The sequence below is a fragment of the Colius striatus genome, chromosome 12 (genome assembly GCF_028858725.1).
Source record: "Colius striatus isolate bColStr4 chromosome 12, bColStr4.1.hap1, whole genome shotgun sequence".
NCBI classification, from domain to species: domain Eukaryota; kingdom Metazoa; phylum Chordata; class Aves; order Coliiformes; family Coliidae; genus Colius; species Colius striatus.
The window spans coordinates 8,224,096-8,247,778 of record NC_084770.1 but is presented as its reverse complement, the minus strand read 5'-3'; the positions used below and the strand labels follow the sequence as shown (position 1 = coordinate 8,247,778).

General features: G+C 40.1%; 1 protein-coding gene across 1 annotated transcript; it reads right to left on the bottom strand.

Annotated features, from left to right (window-relative positions):
* Positions 1 to 43: 43 nt before the first annotated feature.
* On the bottom strand, positions 44 to 12,968 carry OSTN (osteocrin). Its single transcript, XM_062006187.1, has 5 exons — positions 12,926 to 12,968; positions 5,540 to 5,638; positions 2,574 to 2,791; positions 369 to 448; positions 44 to 66 (listed from the first exon to the last, which is right to left on the bottom strand). Exons 2-5 carry the CDS (start codon positions 5,636 to 5,638, stop codon positions 44 to 46), a joined length of 420 nt encoding a protein of 139 aa, XP_061862171.1. The 5' UTR covers positions 12,926 to 12,968.
* Between the last annotated feature and the right edge of the window lie 10,715 nt (positions 12,969 to 23,683).

The window sequence follows — 23,683 nt, the reverse complement described above, 5'->3', positions numbered from 1 at the left end:
TGTGATGTATCTTCCATATTTCTGTAATGCTTCCAGTACAGCATCAATCATTCAGAACAGAAGCACCTGTAGGCAGAAAAGCAGTAAACATTACATTTTCCCTTGTCAGAAGTGCAAGACATGGGCAAACATACTATAAGGTTGCCTACAGGAGATGAAAATGTTAGGAATACTTGGGGTTTTGCAGGGGGGTGCTAAGTTGTAATTTAGGGCTTTCAAGCTAAATGGACAGACACAATTCATGTTTTAAGAAGTTTTCATTCCCCACTTCTGCTGACATGACATGAGTACCTCCATGTGACTGACAACAGGGGTTCTCCAGGTCTACTGACACCCAGAACACTGTCTTACTTGCAGGAACTGCTAACCCTTGGTGGTGCCAAGACGGCTCACTCCAATCCGGTCAAGAGGAACTCCAAACCGTCTCTTAGGCAGCTCAACCACTTTCCTGCATGGAGGAAAAAAGAAAAAGCAAAGAAGCAGGGAAAGAACTGAGGAAATAAGGAATAATCAAAACTGTTTCTACATCTTTGATTCCTCCATTCATCTAACTAGCAACTTATTTCTCAGACAGACAGCTGTGCAGGAGTAAAGATGTGAGTGTCTGAAAATGAGATGCTTCACTTACAAAAGAATAGGCAGGACTTGTACATGTTTTACAGATTGACTGATGCTGATCCACTATCCTTGGTTTTATTTGGCAGCAAACAATTAACTTCACAGGTTAACTGCTATTCATAAAAAGAAAGGAGTTGCACTGAATATATAAAGGGGAATTGTTTCATGCATATTATCAGGTACTTCAGGTGACCCATTAGCCTGAATCTTTGAAATCCCCAGGGCCAACTGGGGCTAAGATGAACAAGGAGGTAGAAAGTATTGCACAGTAACAGAGGGGACAAGTCAGAGGAGCCTTAGCAGAATTTTCCTATGGGAACTCCTGCAGTGCACTGTTCTCAAAACTGATGAGACCGAAATTGAGATTTTTTTTTCATTTTGTGTTTTTTTTCCCTTCATATGGTACATTTCCTGATGATTTGATAAATGAGGGCATCAAGAAAGTCTGAAAGAAGTTTTATTCAGGAATATATTATTCCTGAATTTATTCCTGTTTTACTCCTCTAAGTGCAGCAGCTTCTGCTTATTTCAATCTAAAAGTGCAGCCTTACTACTGTTCTGCAGCACTCATCTGATCTGTGGTCCATGCTGATGGTAGTATCTATCAGTGCAATAATCAGATGGTTCTAACAAATGAGTCAATCCCAAATTTAAAAGCTAATCAGCCCCTTGAAAGTGATAATCTCAGCACAAAACTGCAAACTGTACTGATGCTGCTGAGAAAAAGGGAATGTTGTGTGTCACTCATTTGTATGAGCTCATCCAGAGACAAGCTGTTAGAAAACTTGGACCATTTTCACCACAATTTCCCTTTTTGGGTTTTTTTCCCTTGTACTGCACGTAAAATGAAACAAGATTTCCACCCAAAAAGCATGCAACACAGAGAATACCATGTACTTTCACAAAAACCAAACTGCAGCTTCAAAAGTGACCTTGTATTTCTCCCCCTGGAATGGGAAAGCATGCTAAAAAGCAAACAAAGAATGAGTTGATTTTGATCTCTTCAAGAGATATACAGAATAGAATAGTTCTTCTCAAGGTTTTAAGAATTTTGTATTTTCTCACTTTTGGCTGCAGACAGAGTCCTGGTAGCAGACTGGGTGGACAAATGGAAAAACAACAAGAAAATGTTGCAAAACTCTGTTTGACAAATTTACTTGTAATGCTGACTGGCTCTAGTGAATACTTTCCACTTCCAGATTAAGCTTTAAGCATGTTATTAAATACTTTGTGGCACTGAGGATTCCATCCAAAAGAAGACAATTACCAGAAGAAGGGAACAAGACAGTTAAGCTCTTTCAGATGTAAAGAACAGTCTCTTGAGCTTTGCCCCAATCTCAGTGGCTCTTCCCAGCTGTATCAAGCATCATTGCTTAGCCCTGTTATAAACATGTTGTTCTTCCAGTGTGTCCTGTGAAGGTACCGCTGCATTGATTAAACTCTGATTTACCATGTTGATTGAGGTCTTGAAGATCATTCTACTCCCTGTCCATTTTCATGATGGAGTCTTCATTGTGTTATTCAAGACATATACACCACCATACCCTCTTTTCACCCCAGCCTTGGGAACACCTAGCCCTGTCCCTCTGCTTTTGGACCTCAGGCATATTTTTGCTTTAAATAATCTCATTATCAAAAAGGCAGTTTTAAACTGAATGTTAGTACACATCAGTGGAAAGAAGTGTGCTAAAGAAAATACAAGTGCTTGAGTGTTCTTTGACAGCTGTGTGACACTGTAGGAATAAATGGAGTAGCACATGTATTATTCATGAGAGCTGAAGGATTCCACACCATGTAACCAGAATGGTTTCTAAAGAGATTCTAGTACCTTGATGAGAAGCATCTCAACTGACAAGTAAACCTGCTGGTGCCTAAGGCTAACCCATCTGTATCCAGGACACCTACCAACAGCCTTCTTCCAACTTTATCATCAGTAAGAACATCTATGTATTTACCTCTGTTTGCCTTTATCATCCACAGAGGTTGAAGAAATTCTGTCAATTGGAGAGCCAAATCCTGGGAAACTTCTTTTCTTCTTGGTCTCAGTCACCTCATTCTCCAGAGATACCAGCTCATCAACAAGGAATAGTTTGGCTGCCAGATTGGTTACTGACTTCTCTTCACTGGCAATGGGATGTGCTCCCATACCCAGAGCAGCAGAAGACTCCAAAGGCTGCAAAAGAAAGTAGGGGTGTTTACTTGCTGCACAAGTTCCAGAAAAATCATTTAAACCAATGTCACAGCAGCAGTTCTAGAAATACATAATCACTAGGATACTAAACCTGGGACAATGTTTTAAAACAGAGTTCCTTCTGTGAAATGTGGCCATTTTCCACCCACAAGAGCTTGCCAGAAAAGGTTGTGGTTTTGGTTTTTTAATAAAATGGAACTCACTGTCATTATTATTGCAAGAATTATTGACATTTATTACTTCATAAAGTCTGTTTTTGTAGACCAGCCCACTATTCCTATCTCAGCAGTGTGAATAGTATCACTTATAACACAAGCTGAGAAATGTAATCCTTTTTAAAAATACAATTGTCATTACTAGACTCCAATACTCATCCTGACAGGGAGGTTATGGAGTCCCAGGGAGGGTGTGGAGTCTCCTTCCTTGGAGGTTTTCAAGACCCGCCTGGACAAGTTCCTGTGTGACCATATCTAGGTGGACCTGCTTCTGCAGGGGGCTTGAACTGGATGATGTCTAAAGGTACCTTCCAACCCTACCATTCTATGAAATTAATTGTTATGCAAAAATTATCCCAAGATAAACTTGCTCAACACTGACATTCAAAGAACTAATGCAGTAACACTTTGTAGGGAGAAGAATAGCATGTTGAATCTACACAGCACTTCAAACATCAGTTATGACATTAGGCTTAATGCCTTTTCAAAGTCAAACTCTGCTTTTCTATCCAGGATATCTGGGTCTATTGAGAGACAAATAAAACAAATCCAAGGAAAATAGTTGCTTTGCAATGGTAGAAAAATATAGGGCAGTTGCTAGTCTATGAAAGCAGGTGTCAGGCTCAAAACATTCTCTCCTCAGATGAACTGTTTGCCTTCTTTCTCCATTTGATCTTCACAGAACTAGATAAAAATTTCTAACCAAAAATTTTCTATTATGCCTGAAGCAGGTTTTCATCTATCTTTAGAAGCACATTGCTATCCTTATGAATACACAGAGGGTTTAGTACACGTGTACAGGAAGTGATTACATGGATGATGTAATATGCTTGTCTCTCCTGTAGTCCACCCCATAGTTGTGGTGGTAAACTTTCCCACTATTGATGTGAGGCATAACCAGTGATGGAGTGTATAAAACTGTGATCTTTATGTAAGGACGAGCACCTGACCATAATGATCACACAAACTATGTAGCACTCAATACTTTTATAAAGGATCTCATATTATCCTCTGACTTTACTTTTTATGAGCCTCAAGTGCACTAAGCAATCCTTTTCGTGTCCTTTCAAGGTTATAAAATTTTCAGAGGTTTACAAAACAAATTATGTCTTCAAAAACAACTGGATTCTCCCCTCTGAAACTAGAAGGTCAAAAATAGCCTCTACTGTTGAGTACTTTGTGTCTCATTTACTTTGTCTTAAAAAGGATATCATAGGATTGTAGGAAGAGACAGCTAAAATGATAATCAGAATTAGACTGTTTTCTTAGGGTGTACCATTGAACAAAATACAAGTTCACAGATACATAGGGATAAGTGTGGGGTACAGATAAGGAAATGGAAGGTTTATAAACTTATGAACAGAAAAGTGATGAATAAAGATTTGCATTTTTTTCCTCAATAAAAAGAGTTCCTCAGTCGACCCAGTGAAGCCACCAGATGATGGATTTGAAAGAAATATAAGGAGCTATTTATAAGCACAGCACACAGGTGAAGTGGAATGCATTGCAAAAGACATCACAGATACCACGATTTTAAATTGTTTCAAAGACAAATTCAGGCCCATCAGCAGTGAAAACATGCCCTGGTTCAATGTAAGTCTCTAGATCATGAAGTCTAAAGGTGTTCTGTTCTTATTTTCACAAAAATCTATCCTTGTTAGAGACAGGATACTAGACTTCTGTGGCATGAGACCAGCAGCTGACACAGCACTGATGCTGAGAGTGGTTTCCCCAAGTCCTATTTTCTATAACAAATATCATTTTGTATGACTGAGGCATGCTCACTTGAAGACAGGGAGCAAGATAGAAGGCTTCATCAGTATTCTTTAGTATGAATCTGACTTCTAAGCTGACCTTAGAAACCTCCAGAGAGACCCTCCAGCCAAACAACGCTACTTTGATTAAACTTTTAGATAGTTGATTTTTTATGGCATGAAACGGTCACATAAATAACTTTCTTCTGGTTTATGTCAAGATAACATAAAAAAAAGAGAATGCAGTAGAACTATTTTCAACAGCAACTCCTGCATATTGCCCTAGATGAAACATGAGACAATTCTCCTATTTCATCTGCTGCTTTCCTTCACAAGCTTAGGCAAGTTACTTAGTGCCTTCTCTCTCCTGGTCTATTCTGTCTCCTCTGTGCAGGTGGTTTTCTCTCAGGGGTCTCCTTATGGCTTCTGAAAGCTGCAGACTTCTCATGCCACTATTTGTCTTTACAAGAAGGAAATCTTCCCATCAGTTTGCTTTTCCCTCTTGCTATCACCTCTTTCTCCTCTTCAGGGAGTTTTCTATCCAAAGTCACTGGCCAAAGTTTTAATGAACAGAAAATCTTCTATGGTGTTTCAGGAGAGGTTGCATGAATCTGGGTGAGGCTCCATTCTGTCTGTCCTCCCAAAGCCACGCAATCTGCATCACTCATGGTTTGAATACCATGGTGTCTTCCACACTCTGTGGCCAAGAACAACCCAAGAAGGGCAGGGTTATGTGACAGCCAGCAGCACCATCTACCTACCTCCAGAGCTGCCTCTGCAAGGAGCACCGAGCTGGAGTGCCACTGCAGAAGAGTAATCACAAGGACCAAATGCACCACCACAATCTGGAACTGCAGCATCTGCAAAGGAGAACAATCTGTTAAGCACTTCACAGCTGCATTCCCAGAGGAACCTTGCTCCAAAGGTCTTAAATAAGTCAAAACAAAAGGAGATTCTGTTCCCATGGCTGTTAATATGCTTTGGCTTACAGAGTCACTGCCATAAAATCCAGAGACCAGATAGTGTCAGCTGAATGCTCTGTACTTCTGGGTGCAGAATCAGCTCCCTCCTATTTACTCCTTTACAGCCCTGCAAATCTTTTAATTCCTTTCTGCACAATGTTCCAGTCTTTGCAGTGGCAGCAGTAACAAATGCAAACTTGAGTTCAAAGCAGATGAACTAAACACTCACTTGTGAGTACGGAAACTTTGGATCATAGCCATCCAAGTTGACCTTGGTCTCCCCACATGCTGGATAGGTACTTAAAACTGTTACAGAAATCACATACCTCTCCAGCAGCATTTTGAAAACAAGGCTGTATTTCACCAGTCCTCGACATGAGTAGCCACAAATTCCAGGATCTTCTTGGGATCCTGAAATAAAGTTATCCAGCTCCCACACCTGGGAAAAGCTTATGTGAGTATATGTTGCTCAACTGATGGGGTTCTGACCCTAAGTCACAGCTGCCGAACTGCAGACAGCCTACAGAGCCTTTAAATAATGCAGGAAGTGTCAAGTATTGGGAGGTTCAGGATCAGGAATCTGATTGCTGCAGTATTATATTTGGCCATAGGATGAGGTGACCTTGTTTAAACCCCTGAAACCTGAAGTGTCTTCAAGTCACACAGGTGAGAATATTTCAGCTGATGTCAACAAGAATTAGGCTGGTGCCTCTAGTGCCAAAGGTATCTGCTGATCACTCTGTCTCCTGGTCCTGCCACAGAGTATAATTCAAGTCTAATTCTACCATTCTTTGCTGACTCTCTGTTTGGCAGAAGCAGAAATAGAAATGATGTATAAATGCATTTCTGTGATGTATGATAGTTGTCTTATCTTCTGCATAGCAAGTTTCCCATTAGATCAGGCAGAAAACATGTGGTAGAAAAGATTTGGCTTTGTACTTTTCCCCCCACACTACAAAGGAAAAGAGCAACAAAAGTGTTTGGAGTCTGGTTTTTAAAAGTAAAGATGTAACATTTGTAGTGATGTGTGTTGAAACTGTTTCTTGCTTGGCTTTTTCAATATATTTTATATGTGCTTCTGTTATGTGTTTACTCCATTTTATTTATATCTATATATATCCCTCCATTATACATATATATATCCCACCTGGACACGTTCTTATGCAACCTGATCTAGGTGAACCTGCTTCTGCAGGGCGGTTGCACTGGATGATCTCTAAAGGTCCCTTCAAACCCTACCATTCTATGATTATATATATATAGATAGATACAGATATATTTCACAATGTCCATGAGGAATCAGTAGTGAGGACGAAAGCTGCTGATTATCCTGCAGAGGTGAAGCAGACCTAATTTACTGGAATCAAAGGAAAAACTCAAAGCAATAAGCCAGGTGGTACCACTGTCTCCTGGTCCAATGGTATCAGCCATTCAAGTCAGACAAGGGTCTGTCTGGGTGTTTTGAAAGTTCTAACCCTCTACAATGTATATTTTTGGATGTGAGTGTGCTTTGAAATTTGAAGTAGTAGTCTACTACCTTCCCATTAAACCACATCCTGATAATTTGGGTAGAGATATAAAAATAAATGACAAGGTTAAAAACACATGTTTATTATGGTTTAAGGTCTGTGCTAGTATTCATTCAACCCAAAGACCAAAGAGTTAAAAATAGCAACTGGTACACTAATAAAAATAAACATTAAAGCACCTGCAACACAAAAGACATTTGATTAACTGCTCAGAACTCTATGCCAGTGAAATTAAAAGCAGAGGAAACTGTAAGGACTTAACGCTTGGCTCTAATTCCCATAGAAAAAGGTAGCTAAGAAGCAATATCGCTGGTTTAAAAGGCAGCAAAACTTTAGTCCAGCAGGATCCTGTTGTGTTGATTTTGACATGCCAATGGGACCACGGTAGGAGAAAGAAACAAGGTTGTTCTAGTGGAGCAGTTTAGCTCTAGAAAAGCATTTGCAAAACTAAGAGTGCAATGAGGACTATGCAAACATAGTTAAAATCATACTGTCTTCTGGCCTGTCTGGGACTTAGCTTTCTACCTTCAGCCATCTCAAGGGATCTCAGTTGTCAAAAGCAGTTGTTGCTTTTTCTCCTCGAGCTCATCTGTTGCAACTGGTTAAGCAGAACCCTCCTGCCAAAAGGGACTTACGCAGCCACACACTGGTTATCTCTTCACTCCATCCACATTTTACCTTGACCCATTCCCACACACAGAGACTTAAAGCGAGGCTTGATAGTAATTGTTACTGAAGGAGAGTAAGCTCTGACAACCACATACACCTTTTCAGGATGTGTCCTTAGCACTCATATTGAATTTCCATCCTCCTCCTGTAAAACACTTCAAGTTTCCCAGAGATAGGTCATGGGATTGGGGTATAATTCCCTATCTCTAGTATCTCAGTCTAGTCTCATGTTATCTGACATAAAATATGGTTTAACCTTCACTAAATGCAATTGCAAGTCTGAAATTCAGACATATTTATGTGTTTTTAGTGGTATTCTAGCTTGAAATGTGTCAAAAATAAAATTCCTCATATAAGTAGGTATCTTTGTTGCAGGTCCAATTAAAATAAATTCAAAGATAAAAGAGGGAACATTATTCTACCTTATCAAAGCAGGATAAACACACAAAACTTTTTCTTAGTAATCTGTGCAGAACCATTTTCCAAGAAAAGATCACAAAAAAGCAAAATTCTTCACCAAACAGAGACTGTTAAGTCTCCAACATTAAACCAATGGACTTAAAAGATGTTTTTCTTTTAAAGAACAAAAGTCACCAAGAAACAAAATGACATCCTAAAGATAAGTGGGCTGAACAAACCCCAGACAGCACACAATTCATCACCAAGCTCCAAACCCATTGCCTGTCAAAAATGGTAACAGCTGTCATTGTTCTTCCCCATTTGAACTATCATATTTCACATTACTGTGGAGATTACTCTGCAAGTGTAAGTCACAAGAGCTTTATTTTTCTTGCTGGCCTGTTAGAAGGAGAATTGAAGCCAAGACATCATGCCTTGAATGGCAATCCTTTGCCTCAGCTGCCACTATGCTCTGCTTGTTGCCACATCGACACGGGACATGCCTGAGCTCACCTTTAAGTGAGGACCTTGCTCTTGCAAGGAGCACACTGTGTCTGAGCCCAGAAACCCTTTGGGCTTTGTACTGTATGTTTCCAATCTGGCCTGAGGTAGAGCCAAGACGTGACTGGAAAGCTCCTGGCAGTACCCATTAGGCCTCCAGTCCTCCTGTTATATGAGCACTGGAATGGTACTAGTGAGCCTGCTTCATCTGTTAGCTGTCAGCATCTCTCACACCATGCAGATTCCACCTAGCTGGGAGAAATCACAGCTGTGTCTGCAAGCCAGTTACTAAAGTATTTTTTTTTGCTGCTCCAGTGCCACAACATAGAATATTAACTGTCCCTACCTTAGTCAAATGTACCACTGAGTTCTAACATTGGCCTCATTAGCCTTGGATTGGACATCTTGGCCAAAAAAATTATCATGGATGAGTATCTTATCAAAAGAACAACTTACAAATGGCTGTATAAGCTCTGAGAATAAATCTGCTTCTGCTGAAACAAATTTACTATGAAAAGCTGTAGGATGAATCCTCTGAGCCTAATTCATTACCACAAAGCCACGAATATGCCTATACCATCGGTCCTGGTGATTTCTGAAACTCCTAAAGGGACTGTGTATATCTCAAGTGTAATTTTCTAGTCATGTAAATGTCAAAGAAAAGGTAGAAAAATCAAAACAAATGCCACCCTCAGGAAAAAAAAACCCCACAACAAAGCAGAGTCCATAAATAGGTTACAGGGATGTTTTTGTTCTCATCCCATAGATGAGATATGGAGCACTTCTTATATACTGCTTTCTAAAAAGGTTTTGAAACAAGACATTGAAGCATGGAACTTAGTGGCAAAATGACATGTAGGCAGTCAGTGTCAGGCACTTGATGTTGTTAATGCACTTCCTGGAGTGGGTGTAGATTTTTAAACAATGCCATATATTTTACTAGCTATAAGGTACAGATATTGTCAAATTCTACATTTTCCCTCTCTTTTCAGCCCCCCAGCTCTGTAGATAAAGACATGCAGGTAGGTTTCACCTGATGTAACTAGAGAGAATTGAAAAATCACAGACTTACACAAGAGACACATGAGTAGTGAGTTTGAGACAATGCCTGGGTATTTCTGTGTTCCAAAGGAAACATTTTATCAGACTGTATTTCAAGGCCAAGGATGCTCCACCTTCTGAAAATGAAGTACTTCAAGGATTTCTCAAGAAGTCACTTCAGATTAGTCATTGCTTTTCAAAGTCTTGACTTCAATGAGTGCATTCACTGGAAGAAAATGGTTTCCAGTGTTTGGTCCTCACATGCTTTCCTATCACTATGGTAGTCATCTTTGCTTGTATTTGACTGAAGTATCAATTGTAAATGCTGACTTAGCTATAGATAGATGTGCTTTTAGTAGACACAGATGCAGTCAGAGCACGCTAAAATATATAACTGTTCCTATCATCTCTATTCTGACCAAACAGACCCACAGAATGTCAGTGGTGGCTCAGTCCCTGCAGGGCTTCACTCTGCACTGTGTGACCATGTGAATGGAAGACATCTTTGTTGAAGTAGCAAACAAATCACAGGGCCCATACGCGTAAAGGCTGAAAATCTGTCTCTAGTTCCCATGCAGAGTTCAGAGTGTACAAATGAACACAGTCTTGTTGGGGTATCTTTGCTTAACAGACACAAGTACAATTCAGGAAAGTATTGACAAAGGGGGACAAACTCTCATGGAAGACCAGTCAGTCATGGGTCTTGTCTCTTCATTTGAATAAACAGCATGAAGCCAAAGGGCCATGAAGATCAAGTCAAGAGGCTTTTCCTTAGAAAGGGAGAAAGGATATGTTGGACATCTTGCAAAACTAATTACACTGTGTGATAAATCTATTTTTAGCAACAGATTTTAGAAATTAAAAACCCCAAACTCACATCAATACCATAAAAACAGGAGAATATGAAGCAGGGGACACAAAAGTGATAAAACCCATCTAGAAGCCTAAGGACTGTTAAATAAGAAAAGTGCTAGGAAGTGTAAGAAAATACCCCTAAATGAGAAAACTTACTTGCACTTTTCCTAAATAATTAACTGAGTTGCAATATTCCTAGTATGCATAATGGAAAGCAAAACTATCAGACTAGTCTTTATTGCCAACAAACTCTTAACCCCACACTGCTTTTATATGTACTGACTCAATGTGCCAACTTTTCCTAATATTTCTGACAACTTTATATTTAGCTTTGTTGCTTCATCCCTAGCATAAGAGGTAAAAACTTTTCATTGTTAGAGTGCCATCTTCAGCCTTTAAAGTAAAAATAAGAAACTTTTCTATCAATACAAGTAAAGAAATACGTTAGTGGGGTTTTTGTATTAGAAAAATCATCTCCTTTCCTAACAGCATTAAAGTGATAAGTGGAAGTTCTTTCTACCTGATATGAAGAGTATATTAACAAAAGGTAATATCAATGTGAAAACATAGAGCATTTACAGTCTAGTAAAAATATACTTCAAGATAAGCTCTTAAGAGTCAAGAAAGGTACTGGAATTTCTTAATGAGACTCAAACAGTGATGCTGATTTACTGGATAAACAAATGTTCTGATTAAGAATTGAAGAAGAAAAGTCATGGGGAAGATGCATTGCAAATGGAAATTAGAGAGTAATCTGTTTCTCTGGGTTTACTAAGAAGAAATATCACTTGCAATCTTTGTCAAGGTCAATCACAATAGCTCTTACAAGTGTTGTGTGGTTCACATTGTTTTATTTGTTGTTTAAGAAGCTTGGAGAGGTACACTTGCCATTCATTTGAAGAGTGACAACAAAGCCCTAATGAGCTGAAATCAGTGCAGCAGGTATTTATACATACCAAAGAACAGCTGGTCCAGCCAGATATATTTTGCACTTTTTATATCATTTTCACCAGAGATTTGCTTGGGGAGGGGCAGGGAGTAGTGCCTGTTATTCCTCATGGTATTTTACAAGAAAAGTAGTTTGAGCTGCATTTTGAATACAGGTGAGCAGAAACAGAAAAAAAATGTAGTAACTTGCCCCAGGCTTTCTAAGTGAATCAGTGGTCAGGGACATAAAATGTCCCTGCAGCTCCTCAGCTTTCAGTTTGGCACTCCCCATGAGAGGACAGTCATTCCAAATTGAAAAGCCACATAAGGAAAGATAAAGGCACTGTGTGCTTATGGTTCAAAAATTAGTAAATTCTGAACTTTATTGTAGCCTCTGGATATCTAATTCAAAGGTTATTCACATGTATTTGCTTGTACAACTCCAGTCCGGGAGGCAAAAAGGAACAGTGAAATAGTTTTGAACTCAGAATGGAGAAATTGCAATGACTATTGCAATTCACTGAGTCAGAGTCTGACTTTGTTTTACAGTGGTATGAAGCTGAAGTAGTCAGATCACTGGATAATGATAATTACTCTGTTTGTGTAGGAATGTTTTTGCAGGGTTATTCTGTTATTGCAGGAATATGGCAGAATCTGGATCAACATCCCAAATAAGGGATGTAACAAACCTCTCTTACAGAGCCATAGGTTAAAGACTTTCCCTAAATCATTTATCTTCAGTTTTACAATATATTACATGCAGCAAATTTGCCTACCACATATGGTATTTAGTAATGCAAGGGTATTATTCTATCATAGCTCTTCAGCTTATTTTAAGAAGTAACATGCATCTGACAATAACATATATAGGGGAAAATCCATAACAATAATCATGAGCCAGCAGTTAACTGTAAAATACTGCAAAAGTATGAAAGTAGCCAGCCACTGTTGTAAAATGCACTGATACATCATGTTTAAATGTTGGCTGATTAACTGAAGGAAATAAGTTTCCCCTGAATATTATTCACTCACTTTTAGTACCAAAAATAACAGGTGACAGGTATCTTATTATCTTAATCTCAAACTGGAAAAAGAAGCTGTGTTTTTCCCATCAGACATGGGCATGTGTATACCTTGTGCATGCCTGTTAATAAAACCTTGGAAAAAATTAAAAGAAAGAAAGTACAGAGGGGAAGAAAACTTCTGTAAACAGAGCAGAAGACCTAAAATATCCCCAACCCATCTCTATTCTCACTTCTCTTACCTTGCTTTGGATACAAGCAATTCCAACCTTAATGGTCCTGCTATGTTCTTCTCTCTAACTTATCCCTCCAGATTTCTTTCAGAGTTTTTATAGTCTCTGCTGTAGGCTACAAACTCCAATCCCTGCCTTTGCTTTCTCTTACATCATTTCTAAAGATTTTCCACTGATCCTTGCCCTAAACCTTTCTCTGTCCTGCACTCTCATACACATTTGTTATATTTGTTGCTCTGATCAAGATGATTATGTTATAATTTAAAGTCTACAGTTTTGTTGTTGGTTTGTTTGGCTTTTTTTTTTCTTTCAAGATTCAGACAGTCATGGGAGGGGAAAGATTTCCAGCAGCATCACCACTCCTCAAACCTCTCCCTTTTGCAAACTGCAGTACAGAAACCTCATGTCCTGAATTTTATACAATTTTTTAAAAACTATTTCTCAGGGACAACATGAATAACTTTAAAAGGGTTGCATTAACTTCAGGAAGAAATTGAGTACACTTTTGGTAGACCAACACTATTTTAAGATAAGCATTAGAAAAGGAGTGTGTTTTGTAAAGCAAGTCACAAGAACTTAAGTCTTTCAGACACTTCATTTCAGTTATGGAAATGACTGAGAAATGTGAGCTATGAAGCTGCCTGTCTTCCCTAGGCAAAACCAGAGGACTTATTTCCTTCCCTGTTTGCCTCACTAGAATAATTCCATCTTCTCTTTTGCCTCCTTTTTTAAATCTCAGGGGTTTTTTGTTTCACACAGCAATTGGGGTTTAAAATTCCAGCCTGAATGGACTCTTTACTAGTTAATTCATAGTAACTTTATTGTCTAAACAGACAGGTACAGTACTTGCAGAATAGTTTTTCCTCTGACTTTCCAAAACCTCTTCCTAGCAGCAGTGGATGACAAAAGTAAATGTCAAATGCAGGTTTGCAGTAAGTGGGAAAAATTTGCCAGCCAGGGAACAGAAGTTTTTACTTCATCATCTGTTTTTAACAGTGATCAGAGAAAGATGAGAGCTTAATCATAACGTATCACATCTCATTTCCCAGATGAAGATGACCATGGAATTTTGCAGAGCTGACAAAGTGCCAGATCAGGGTAGTTCACTGCAAAGTATGTTTTTGCCACACTCCCTGACTCAGGTGTTGAGGGAGGAAAAAAAAAAAGGCTGCCAGAGAAAGAGAGGCTGATTTTGATCATGAGAACAACACAAATGTACAGCCTCAGAGAACATGGAGAGGCAAAGCAAGTATTTCCATAGCATCTCTCAGTACAGGCATAGTGTTGTGCCTCAGAAATATGCATTAGGTATGTGAGCACCCACATCAACATCAGGCTGGAGCAGGCACGTTGGGACTGTGTTACACTTCAGAGCATAACAAGACACTGACAGGATCTGCAGAGGTCCAGATGGAATCTGGGATACTAGAGCAGCATCAGAATCAAAAGGGCAGAGCCAAACAGACTGCTGAAACACAGCTAAAAACCCTGCCAGTGAGAGAGGACTGTGCTTTGGTTTACAGTGCACCCACATTTAGGTAGGAGCTTGTCGCTAGAAGTCTGAGGATACAGCAGCACTTGACTGGTGTGTATGAAACATGTGAGTAGGATGTCAGGAAAAAAAGATAACCACGATCTAACAACAAGATATTAATAGATTTATGGGGTACTTTTGCTATGTATGACTATGAGGGGTTGTTGACCAGCTACTGCAGTTCTAAGCACTCAAGTTTCTTTCTCTTTTTTTTTTTTCTGGTGGAAAGACACAAGACAGCACTTACAGACATTTACTCCTCTAAGGAGTTTTTACAGGGTCTATCTCAAGCTCTTTAAGCAGAATCTCTCTAGGGCTCCATTCTATTGCCATGTTTAGTGTTGATGAGGCTGATAGGAGACATGGGCTGTGCCACTGTGGGTGATCTGATGACAGACAACTGAATCCTGGTAACGTAGGCATTTCAGTATCTCACAGCACAGGGTAAAGCCTGGAGGATGGCAGAGACTTAGCCTGCTGAAGCTTAGCACCTCACAAGAGTGAGTGGGACAGTGGGCTGCATAAAGAGCAGGAGAAATGAAGCCATATTATCATCTTTGACTCCAAGAGAAGGTCTAAGACCTGCTACTAAAATTTACTTTTAGTCTCTTCATTGATTGGTGATCCTATAACAAAACTCCAGCTACTTTCGTACCACCTGGACCAACTGTGGGGCCTTGGCTTTTCCTTTTATATAAATAGCACACACTTATTCTGCTTCAAAGTAATTTTGTCCCTGCGCTCTTCCTACAAAAGCATACAATCTAAAAGAGTTCTGAAGTGGATGCTGATACACACAACTATCATCACCTCTGACTGGGAGGTGTGAAAGACTCAGATCTGAGTAATTACCCATCTTCACAGGCTGTTATTGACCTTAGGAGAGGACATATGTTGCCAGCACACAGTGGTTTTTACTGAGGAGGGAGAAAAAAAAAGTGTTAACATTTAATTTCTTTCTCTAATTGACTTGGATTTAGCAACAACTTGCAGCTATGTTTTTGACATCTTCTGGAGAAGGCTGATAAGGAAGCTTCCCAAATAATGAAAAAGCCATATGGGCTTACTTAGCTGGTAGAGTGCCCAAAGAATAGACACCCTCAACACTATTGTGGTTTAATTATTCTTATAGTATAATTAAGATAACAAAGAGTTTGGAAGGAATCTTCATCTTAACCATAAATGAATAAATAAACATAATGTGATTTTCTCAACTATGAAGACAAAAAAGGCAGAATTGGAGGAGGTATGGAAACAAGACATGAAGCTCTTCTTCAAGACAAACTTGCCTCCCTGCTGCCCTCAAGCTCTTGCAAGTAATTTCTGTAATTCTTTCAAGAGTAGCTTGCAAATCAATTGAGCTTGCATAATGCTCTCTTTAATTCCTTTAGTAGACAAGTTCTTATTCAGAGAGCAGGAGATAGCAAAGGTTCATTTGTGATTTGTGTAAGTGTTGAGCAATCTTGCTCTTCACTAGCCTTGCCTGTGAAACTATATTTGGGTTTGTTACACCTAATCTTTAAAATCTTAGGAATGACACATGGATACACATGCTGATACTTTTGCTGTATCATGCTTTTAATCTTCTCTCACTAAAACATGTAGCAGCACTGTTACATCACTATAGTCTAAGTCACAGAAGTCTTTCCCTTCTGTCACTGAGTTGTCCCACGGGAAGTCTACCTTTCAGCCCCTTCAAATGATGTTACCCTTTCCATTGGCCACTGATTCCTCGTACAAGGTCACATGTTTGTTACTTAAAAATCAACATGAACAGTGTGAGATCTAGAAGGAGTCACGGCCAAAGCAGTAGATTTATCCTCAGGAACGCTTGATTGAGCTGACATGGAATAAAGGCACGTGACTTAATACATTCAGATTTCTAGGATTATTCACAGTTTCACTGAACAGTTTGACATCAGAAATAGTCTAGTTCTGGGTTTAGTATAGGAAATCAAGACAACACTGAAGCTAGAAAAAGTGGATATTTTTTTTTTTCCAGTTTTGAAAGTTTGCCCAGAAATTCTAAGAAATAATCTATCAACTTTTTTCTTTTCAAATGAAAACTGTATGTTTTTAATAAGGATCTCCACCAGTCAGGTGCTCAGCTGATACTGATTCACATGAGTTTGAGGTAAACAACTGAGATCTTCCAAATTATGTTGCCTTCACTCTGTTTTTATTTCTTCAGACAAGAAACTCTTCTAATAAAATCGGTTCAATACTGACACCAGTCTAAAAGTGGATTAACATACCATCAGATTAACCAACACCCTGCATTTTATAGCTACATCACTGATTCAGGGAGAGCACCCAACATTACTTTTGTCCATATCTTGTCTAGAGAAGGGGAAACATTATAAAATAACTACCACAGGTCTTCAGTCAATATATAAGAGGGAATTTCAGAAACCAAGCTGATTCTCACTTATTTTCCTGCAGCTATGCATATCCAGAGCACAGATGATTCACCGTAAAACAGAACTATGGAAAAGAGACCCTGCACTAACAATGTTCATGAATATTTTCCAATTAAAGGTACCTTATAACATAGTTTCTCCTTCCAAGGTAAGTTATTTTTAAATCAGCAAGCTATCAATTAGCTTTTGCTAATTGAGTCCTTACAACTAGATAGATTTTGAGCAGGACACATGAAGGGAAGGTAGAACACAAAACCAAAGACAATAACATTTTTGAGGAGTGTTAGGCTTCCTACTAGTGGTTTCTAGATGGGTACTTCTTAAAAAGTTACAGAATCATAGAATCTTAAGGATTAGAAGGGACCTTAAGAGATCATCCAGTCCAATCTCCCTGTCAGGGCAGAACCATCTAGAGCAGGTAACACAGAAACTGATCTGGATGGGTTTTGAATATCTCCAGAAAAGGAGATTCCATAATCCATCTGGGCAGCCTGTTCCAGTGCTCCATCACACTCACAGTGAATAAATTATTCCTTGCATTTCTTTGGGACCTGTTATGTTCCAGCTTGTACCCCTTGACCCTTGTCCTATCACTGGTCATCACTGAGAGCAGCCTGGCTCCATCCTCCTGACACCCACTCCCTTTGTGCTAGAATTAAGTGCTGGGTGACAACATACAAGAATCCATGAAACACAAAACAAAGCAAAACATCCCAAACATGGACAGTTTATTGAGATGCAAGCTTTTTCTGGAACAGTCCTGCTATGATGCAGGCAGTTTATCTCTTGTGCCCATGCCATTGGCTCCCAACCCAAGATGGCCATAAGGAATGAAATTAGCCAAGAGGAGTGACATGGCCCTTTGTGCTATTGACACAGTGGCCTGTAAGCTATTGGACCAGAGGCAATAAAACCATAAAAAGGTCTCAAAGTACTAAGTAAAGTGTAGCAATTCTGAGCCAGTATCAGTCTGATTCTAATTCAAATTGGCAACCCAGAAATGAAAATGAGCAGATTGTGTTTCCATCCCCTCTAGCTACATACTTGGAGTCTATGTTAAATATAAAGATAATAATCTGAGAACCAACCCCATCTTTCCGTGCTTAGAGGGAAGAGAGGGAGTGGTGCTGATGTTTTCACATTTCCTCCCTTGTCAAAGACATGTTTGCTGATGTCACCTGTCCCTGAAATAAACTCTTTTTGACCTATGAATCCTTGTGGAATGGTACACAAAGCACAAAGCTGCGAAGTGTGCAACTTGGTTGTAGAACACATATTTTGGCTCCAGAGCTAATTACAAATGTGACAACATAGCACAGTACTGAATGCACAGCAGTAGCTAAAATTCAAAGACATGATCACAAGAAGAAAAAAATGCATCTGTCCTGAAACTCTATCCTGACCTCACACTTTTTCTTTCATACAACTTTCACACACCAGATTTTGTGCAGAGCTGAGAAGTGGAGTTTGATTCATTGGCAGCAAGAGAAAGGATATGGAAAAATTAAGGAAAGCAGCTGAGAGTAAAATGATAACAATGGTCTGGGGGAAAAGGAGAAGGTCAGTGATATTCTTCAGATAGAAACTAGTAATGTGAGAGCTGGACAGTCACCTGTGGACCACTCACTTTGTCACAGGATGCTGCAGGAAACATTTCCACTTGTTTCTCACCTGACATATAGTAGAGGAAGATGAAGTCCTGTGAAAGGTGGGGTTGGGCAGCCATTTCTCACTGGAAGCAATTCATGCACCAAATTATGTTAATAAGGAAGCTACAGGCTTCCCCATTCTTGATAAAACCCAACCCTGAGATGTGACTTGCAAAGTGGTACTGTTCTGTGCTGGAAGCCAACCAGAGCAAACTATTGCTGTAAACCTGGGAGTTTAGACCAATTGATGCTGACTGATTTGATTCTCTTCCCTATTTTGCTCCAGTTTAAATCTACCTATGGATTGGTTCCTGCAAGGGATGGCATAATCAAATGCTGTTCTAGAAATGAAGGTCTCTGTTGTTTCTAAGAATTAAAGATTTCTTGTCAGTTTGTAAATTCATCCTAATGCTTGGGCCAAATTCTACTACATTACTTGGCCACATGTCCTCTATCACTTCAACTGGTCAGGGATCTTTCCTTGTCAGACTCTATGCCTTTCTGCAGGGAAACTGTAACTTGCAATTTAATCCAGAATAATCCGGTAATCCTCTTCAATTACAACACAAACATTCATCAGTCAATCACCGCCCTCTAGAGGTGGTCATGCTGTAGGTAGAGCTGATTTGAGTTTGCTGCAAACGAGTTACCTGACAGACAGAGCGCTTTGGGCAGCAGGAGGGAGGTATTCACTGATTACATTAGATCCAAGTATCATTACAGGAACAAATCACTGAGCACCGATTGTCTGCTCTTCGATTATTCCTTCCTTTTCTTGCCTGGTAGGTCACTCAGTTTGCAGTGGTTTGCATCTGTATATTTTGCAGTCACGGTACTGCCAAGAGGAGTGAAACAGGTAGATAGCCAGATAGATAACCATATGGCACAGCTGTATTAAAAGGCAGTAAAAAAAGTAACCTCCAGACTAAACTCTCTGTTACAGGTTATTTTTCTCAAGCAATGTGCATAAAGTAAAGCAGTGTCACAATAGCACAAGATAACTGATGTCCAATGATAGGACAAGAGGTAATGTGTACAAGCTGGAACATAAGAGGTTCCAAAGAAATACAAGGAAGAATTTATTCACTGTGAGGCTGAAGGAGCACTGGAACAGGCTACCAGATGGGTTATGGAGTCTCCTTCTCTGGAGATATTCAAACCCACCTGAACAAGTTCCTGTGTGACCTACTCTAGGTGGTCCTGCTCTGGCAGGGGGATTGGACTAGGTAATCTTTCAAGGTCCCTTCCAGCACTTGAGATTCTGTGATTCTGTGACTGTGTCCACACAAGCTAGACACACTGCCGTGACAAAAGCCTTTATGTATAAGTCTGCACTCTCTTTCCTTTGATGGGAATTGTTAATAAATTTTAAAGGGAAGAATATAAAGAGTACTGATTAACAAGTAATTCACCATATAACCAAACAATAAACATACTGTTTGTCACTTGCAAAAACCTTTTTGAATATGTGAGTACTGACTTAAGGAGACACTGTTCTGTGCAGAGATTTAGCGGAAGACCCTGGAGGCAGGAATAGCTCATAGCCAGGTTTCCCCAGACACGTCCTCTTTTTTCCAGCTGGAAATTCTGTCTAGGTGGAAATCACAATTTTTCACATTTTCTTCTGGCAGGCTGGCCAGATCTACTGGCTTGCAGACTTGTGGAAGGATTCTGCAGGTATCCACACACACACAGGCCATCTGCACACGTGCAGCTCTGTACCTCAACATATATTTCTGTTGTAACATCTTGTCAAAAAAAAGCAGATATTCTGGATCTCAGTAACCATTTCATTGCAAATGCTACTCTGGGGTTCAAGATAGCTGTATTCTGTTACTATCCTAGCCTAGACAAGAAGCCAGGGAGAACCCCTAATGTTCCCATAGGGAGCACAGGTCAGTGAACATCATATAGTCCATTCTCCACAGAACTGAACAATTTGTGCTTGACTAAAGCTGAAAGACTGCCAGATTCAGAAAATTCAGAATCCTAACATTGTCTGCCTATTCCTGGTGTGTGTTTTCTTGTCCTTCTCTGCATTGTGCCAGCCACATGGATAGATCCTTTCTTTCTGCAGACCAAGGTTTGTCTTTAATGAAGATTTCTGCTTTGAAGCAAACTGAATTCCTTTGTGGGTTTTCTATCCAATTTGAAGTTGTAGAGTCCAAGCACTATAAACAATGATTCACATATTTTCACAGCACCTTCAGGGGCAAAGGAGAGCAATTATCCCCTGCCCAATTTCAAAGCCTAGCTCTAAAAGTGCAGGTTTGTCACAGCTTTGTGATATAACTCTTTCCCTAGTCACATGCAGCAGAAAGCAGGCTTGTACCATGCACAACATTAAGTCACTATAACTACAGGCACTGCTGCTGGCCTACTAATGAAGTTGTATAAATCATTATTGATTTATGTGAGAAATGTAATCATCTGGGCTTCAGTTACACCAAGTTGGGCTATGTCCAAAACTCAAATCCTGCCCTCTCTGAGATGTGGTTCTCTCCAGAGCCTATTCAGTGCCTCTCCCTACCTGTCCCCTTGTCTCCACATCCACAGAGAGCCTCCACATCTTGCACCAAGGCCTCAGAAGATGGGATGAACCCACCAGGGACAAACCCATCTTCATTCCACTTGGTTGGCCCATTTATCCCAGGTGTGAATCAACTGGATTACATGTGGGAGGAGGTCAGCCCTCTACCTCCATAAGGGCAGATGTACTGGATTTGTGCTTACTTTACAATTATACTTGGAAGCCAGGAGCAAGAACGTAATAGAGTTTCTTATATAACCATATATTTTGGTTACGTGCGGCTTCAAGACAAATCTAAAATGGTGCTGGACCGTGCTGCTGCCCTCAAAAGAAGTTTGTCAGCAGAGTAACAATAATGTTCTGCCTCTGAAAATGATGTGCTGGGCTTTATGGTCAGCTTTTAGGTTTGAATGCTTTCTCTTTTTTTCCACTTTGATATTTGAGCCCTCCTCTCATAGCTGATCCTTCGAGTGTGTACATGGCTCTCCAAGCAATGGTCACGGGAGGACATAGAGGAGCGCAGGAAAAAAAGATGCTGACGGCATCTGAAAATGATTTGCAATCACTCAGCCGCATGAGCTCATTTGCATTAACATAGTCATTTAAATACTGGGGATGGCTTTCCTGATGTTCTTTCAGAAATTTCTTATTGGAACTATTAGGCATCCAAAATATACTTAAAACCAACCAACCAGTGGAATGAGACAGGGCAGATAATACTGACTAAGCACTCCAAAGTCCTATCTTTGCAGCCCCAAATTGAGCACATTGCCACCAAGCACACAACTCCAGTGACCGGATGGGAGAGGATCTTGAACTGGGCTACTGAACTGCATCATGTCACAGAAGTTGAGGCATTGTGTCACAAAATTATCCTTCATGAGTCTGAAGTGTCTACAATCCCCAGAGCCCAGCCTTGCCATAGCAAAGCCTAGTTGTCTTTGGGGGAAAATGACACCATGAGGTATTCAGTGCCTCACACATCAAGTGTGCTTAAGGTAAATTTAAAAGGCTGACTTCTTTAGTAAGTACCATAGTAAAATTACAAATAATAACAGTACATGATAAATAGCACAATGAGCATTTTGAATAGAAAAGTGATGCCCTACAAATGCTGAGACCCTGCACACCAACACAGGTACCTTGGCCTTGCTCACACAGTGCAGCAGAAGCCCTGCCCTTGGCAGTGCCATGTCATGGCTCCACAGAACTGGGGGACACCAGACTGCTGAGCAGTACAGGACTGGTTGCATACAGACATTACTGGGCACATCACAATGCTATGGCTGTAAGCCTTGCTCCTTCAAAATGCTTAAAGACATTGAATGCTGTCAGAAGCAGGGAGTGCTCATGTCATTGAGAGACAAATTTGGTTCTCACTAGACCAAATAGAGAAACAATAACTGGAAAATACAGCTAGCTACCAGGCAGTCATGGTCTTCTCATCCCAGACACAGGACTGGCTTCCATTCAGCCAGGTTGCAAGTGGTATAACTGCTCTCAAGTCAATACCTTTGGTAGCAGAGAGTGTTGTCACTGTACTGAATTAAGTGGACCTATCTGTTACTTACACGAGTACAAATGAAACCAAAGCTTGGTGGCATAGTCTGAATGGAGTGAAAAATCAGACCCTTCTTCTTCAAGGCATTTATCACACACAACCACTGCCTGAAGCATCTCAATCTTGTCCTTCTTCCATCTCTTTTTTTCCATCTGGTCCTCTAAGTTCCTCAGAACAAAGGCTATCTGCTATCATTCAATAAGTTTTCCCCTCTCCCCTCCATCTCAAGCAAGTCCCTCACTTTACTGACATGCAAACAATGCAGCATCATTCTGGGGTAGTAGCCAGGGCTCATGAACAGCATTTGACATCGAACTGCAAATCTCTCCCCGTGCCTCTTTGCACAGGCTTTCCAGGCTTCAGGCAGCTGGGCACACCAACCAGAGACTCTCCAGGTTGTTTTCTGGGGGCCATGGGAAATACCCAGTGTCAGAAAAAGGAGTTTCATCTAAGCATACAACCACATGGTTAGAAAGCAGAGAAACCTCAGGCCAGAGCTGACAGTGACTGATGACTGTAGGTGCTGTGAGTATTTGCTGCTCCTCATGTTACCCAAATGTCAGAGGTTTAAAGTGATGTTATTAAAGCACCACAGGAGTGCAAAGATCTGTGTAAACTGAGAGGATAATCACCAGGCAAGCAGAGCATGAGCTGCTTGACTGTGTTAAAATTATGTTATTTGGTAGCCCTCTAATTTGTCACATAACTTGATACATTGAAAAAGTCTATATCATGTTTTTATGCCCTGGGTCCATGACAATTGCTTTTCCTGCAGCAGACAATGATTTGTAAAGTGACTTCTCTTATTCCCAAACCACCCAACATTCTGCAAATTGGTTTCCATGAATTAGAAGTGGTTTAGAAATAACCTTGGCTCAGGGACTGGCTATGTTATGAGGCTTTTGCTGCCATGACAGCTAGCTGAGGGAAGATAGTTATTTCTAAATTACTCTATTTTTACATTAATATTTCTTTTAGACCATCTTTCTTATGAGGAAAAGCTGTGGGATCCAGGACTGTTCAGCTTGGAGGAAACTGAGGGGAGACCTCATTAATACTTTCAAGTATTTGAA

What these genes read in the sequence shown, in the direction of transcription:
- OSTN (XM_062006187.1), bottom strand. Translation starts at nt 5,638, where the DNA reads ATGCTGCAGTTCCAGATTGTGGTGGTGCATTTGGTCCTTGTGATTACT. An exon ending in GATGATAAAGGCAAACAGAG is followed by an intron (nt 449 to 2,573) that starts GTAAATACATAG and finishes TCCTCCATGCAG; the next exon opens with GAAAGTGGTTGAGCTGCCTA. An exon ending in CCGTCTTGGCACCACCAAGG is followed by an intron (nt 67 to 368) that starts GTTAGCAGTTCC and finishes TTCTGCCTACAG; the next exon opens with GTGCTTCTGTTCTGAATGAT.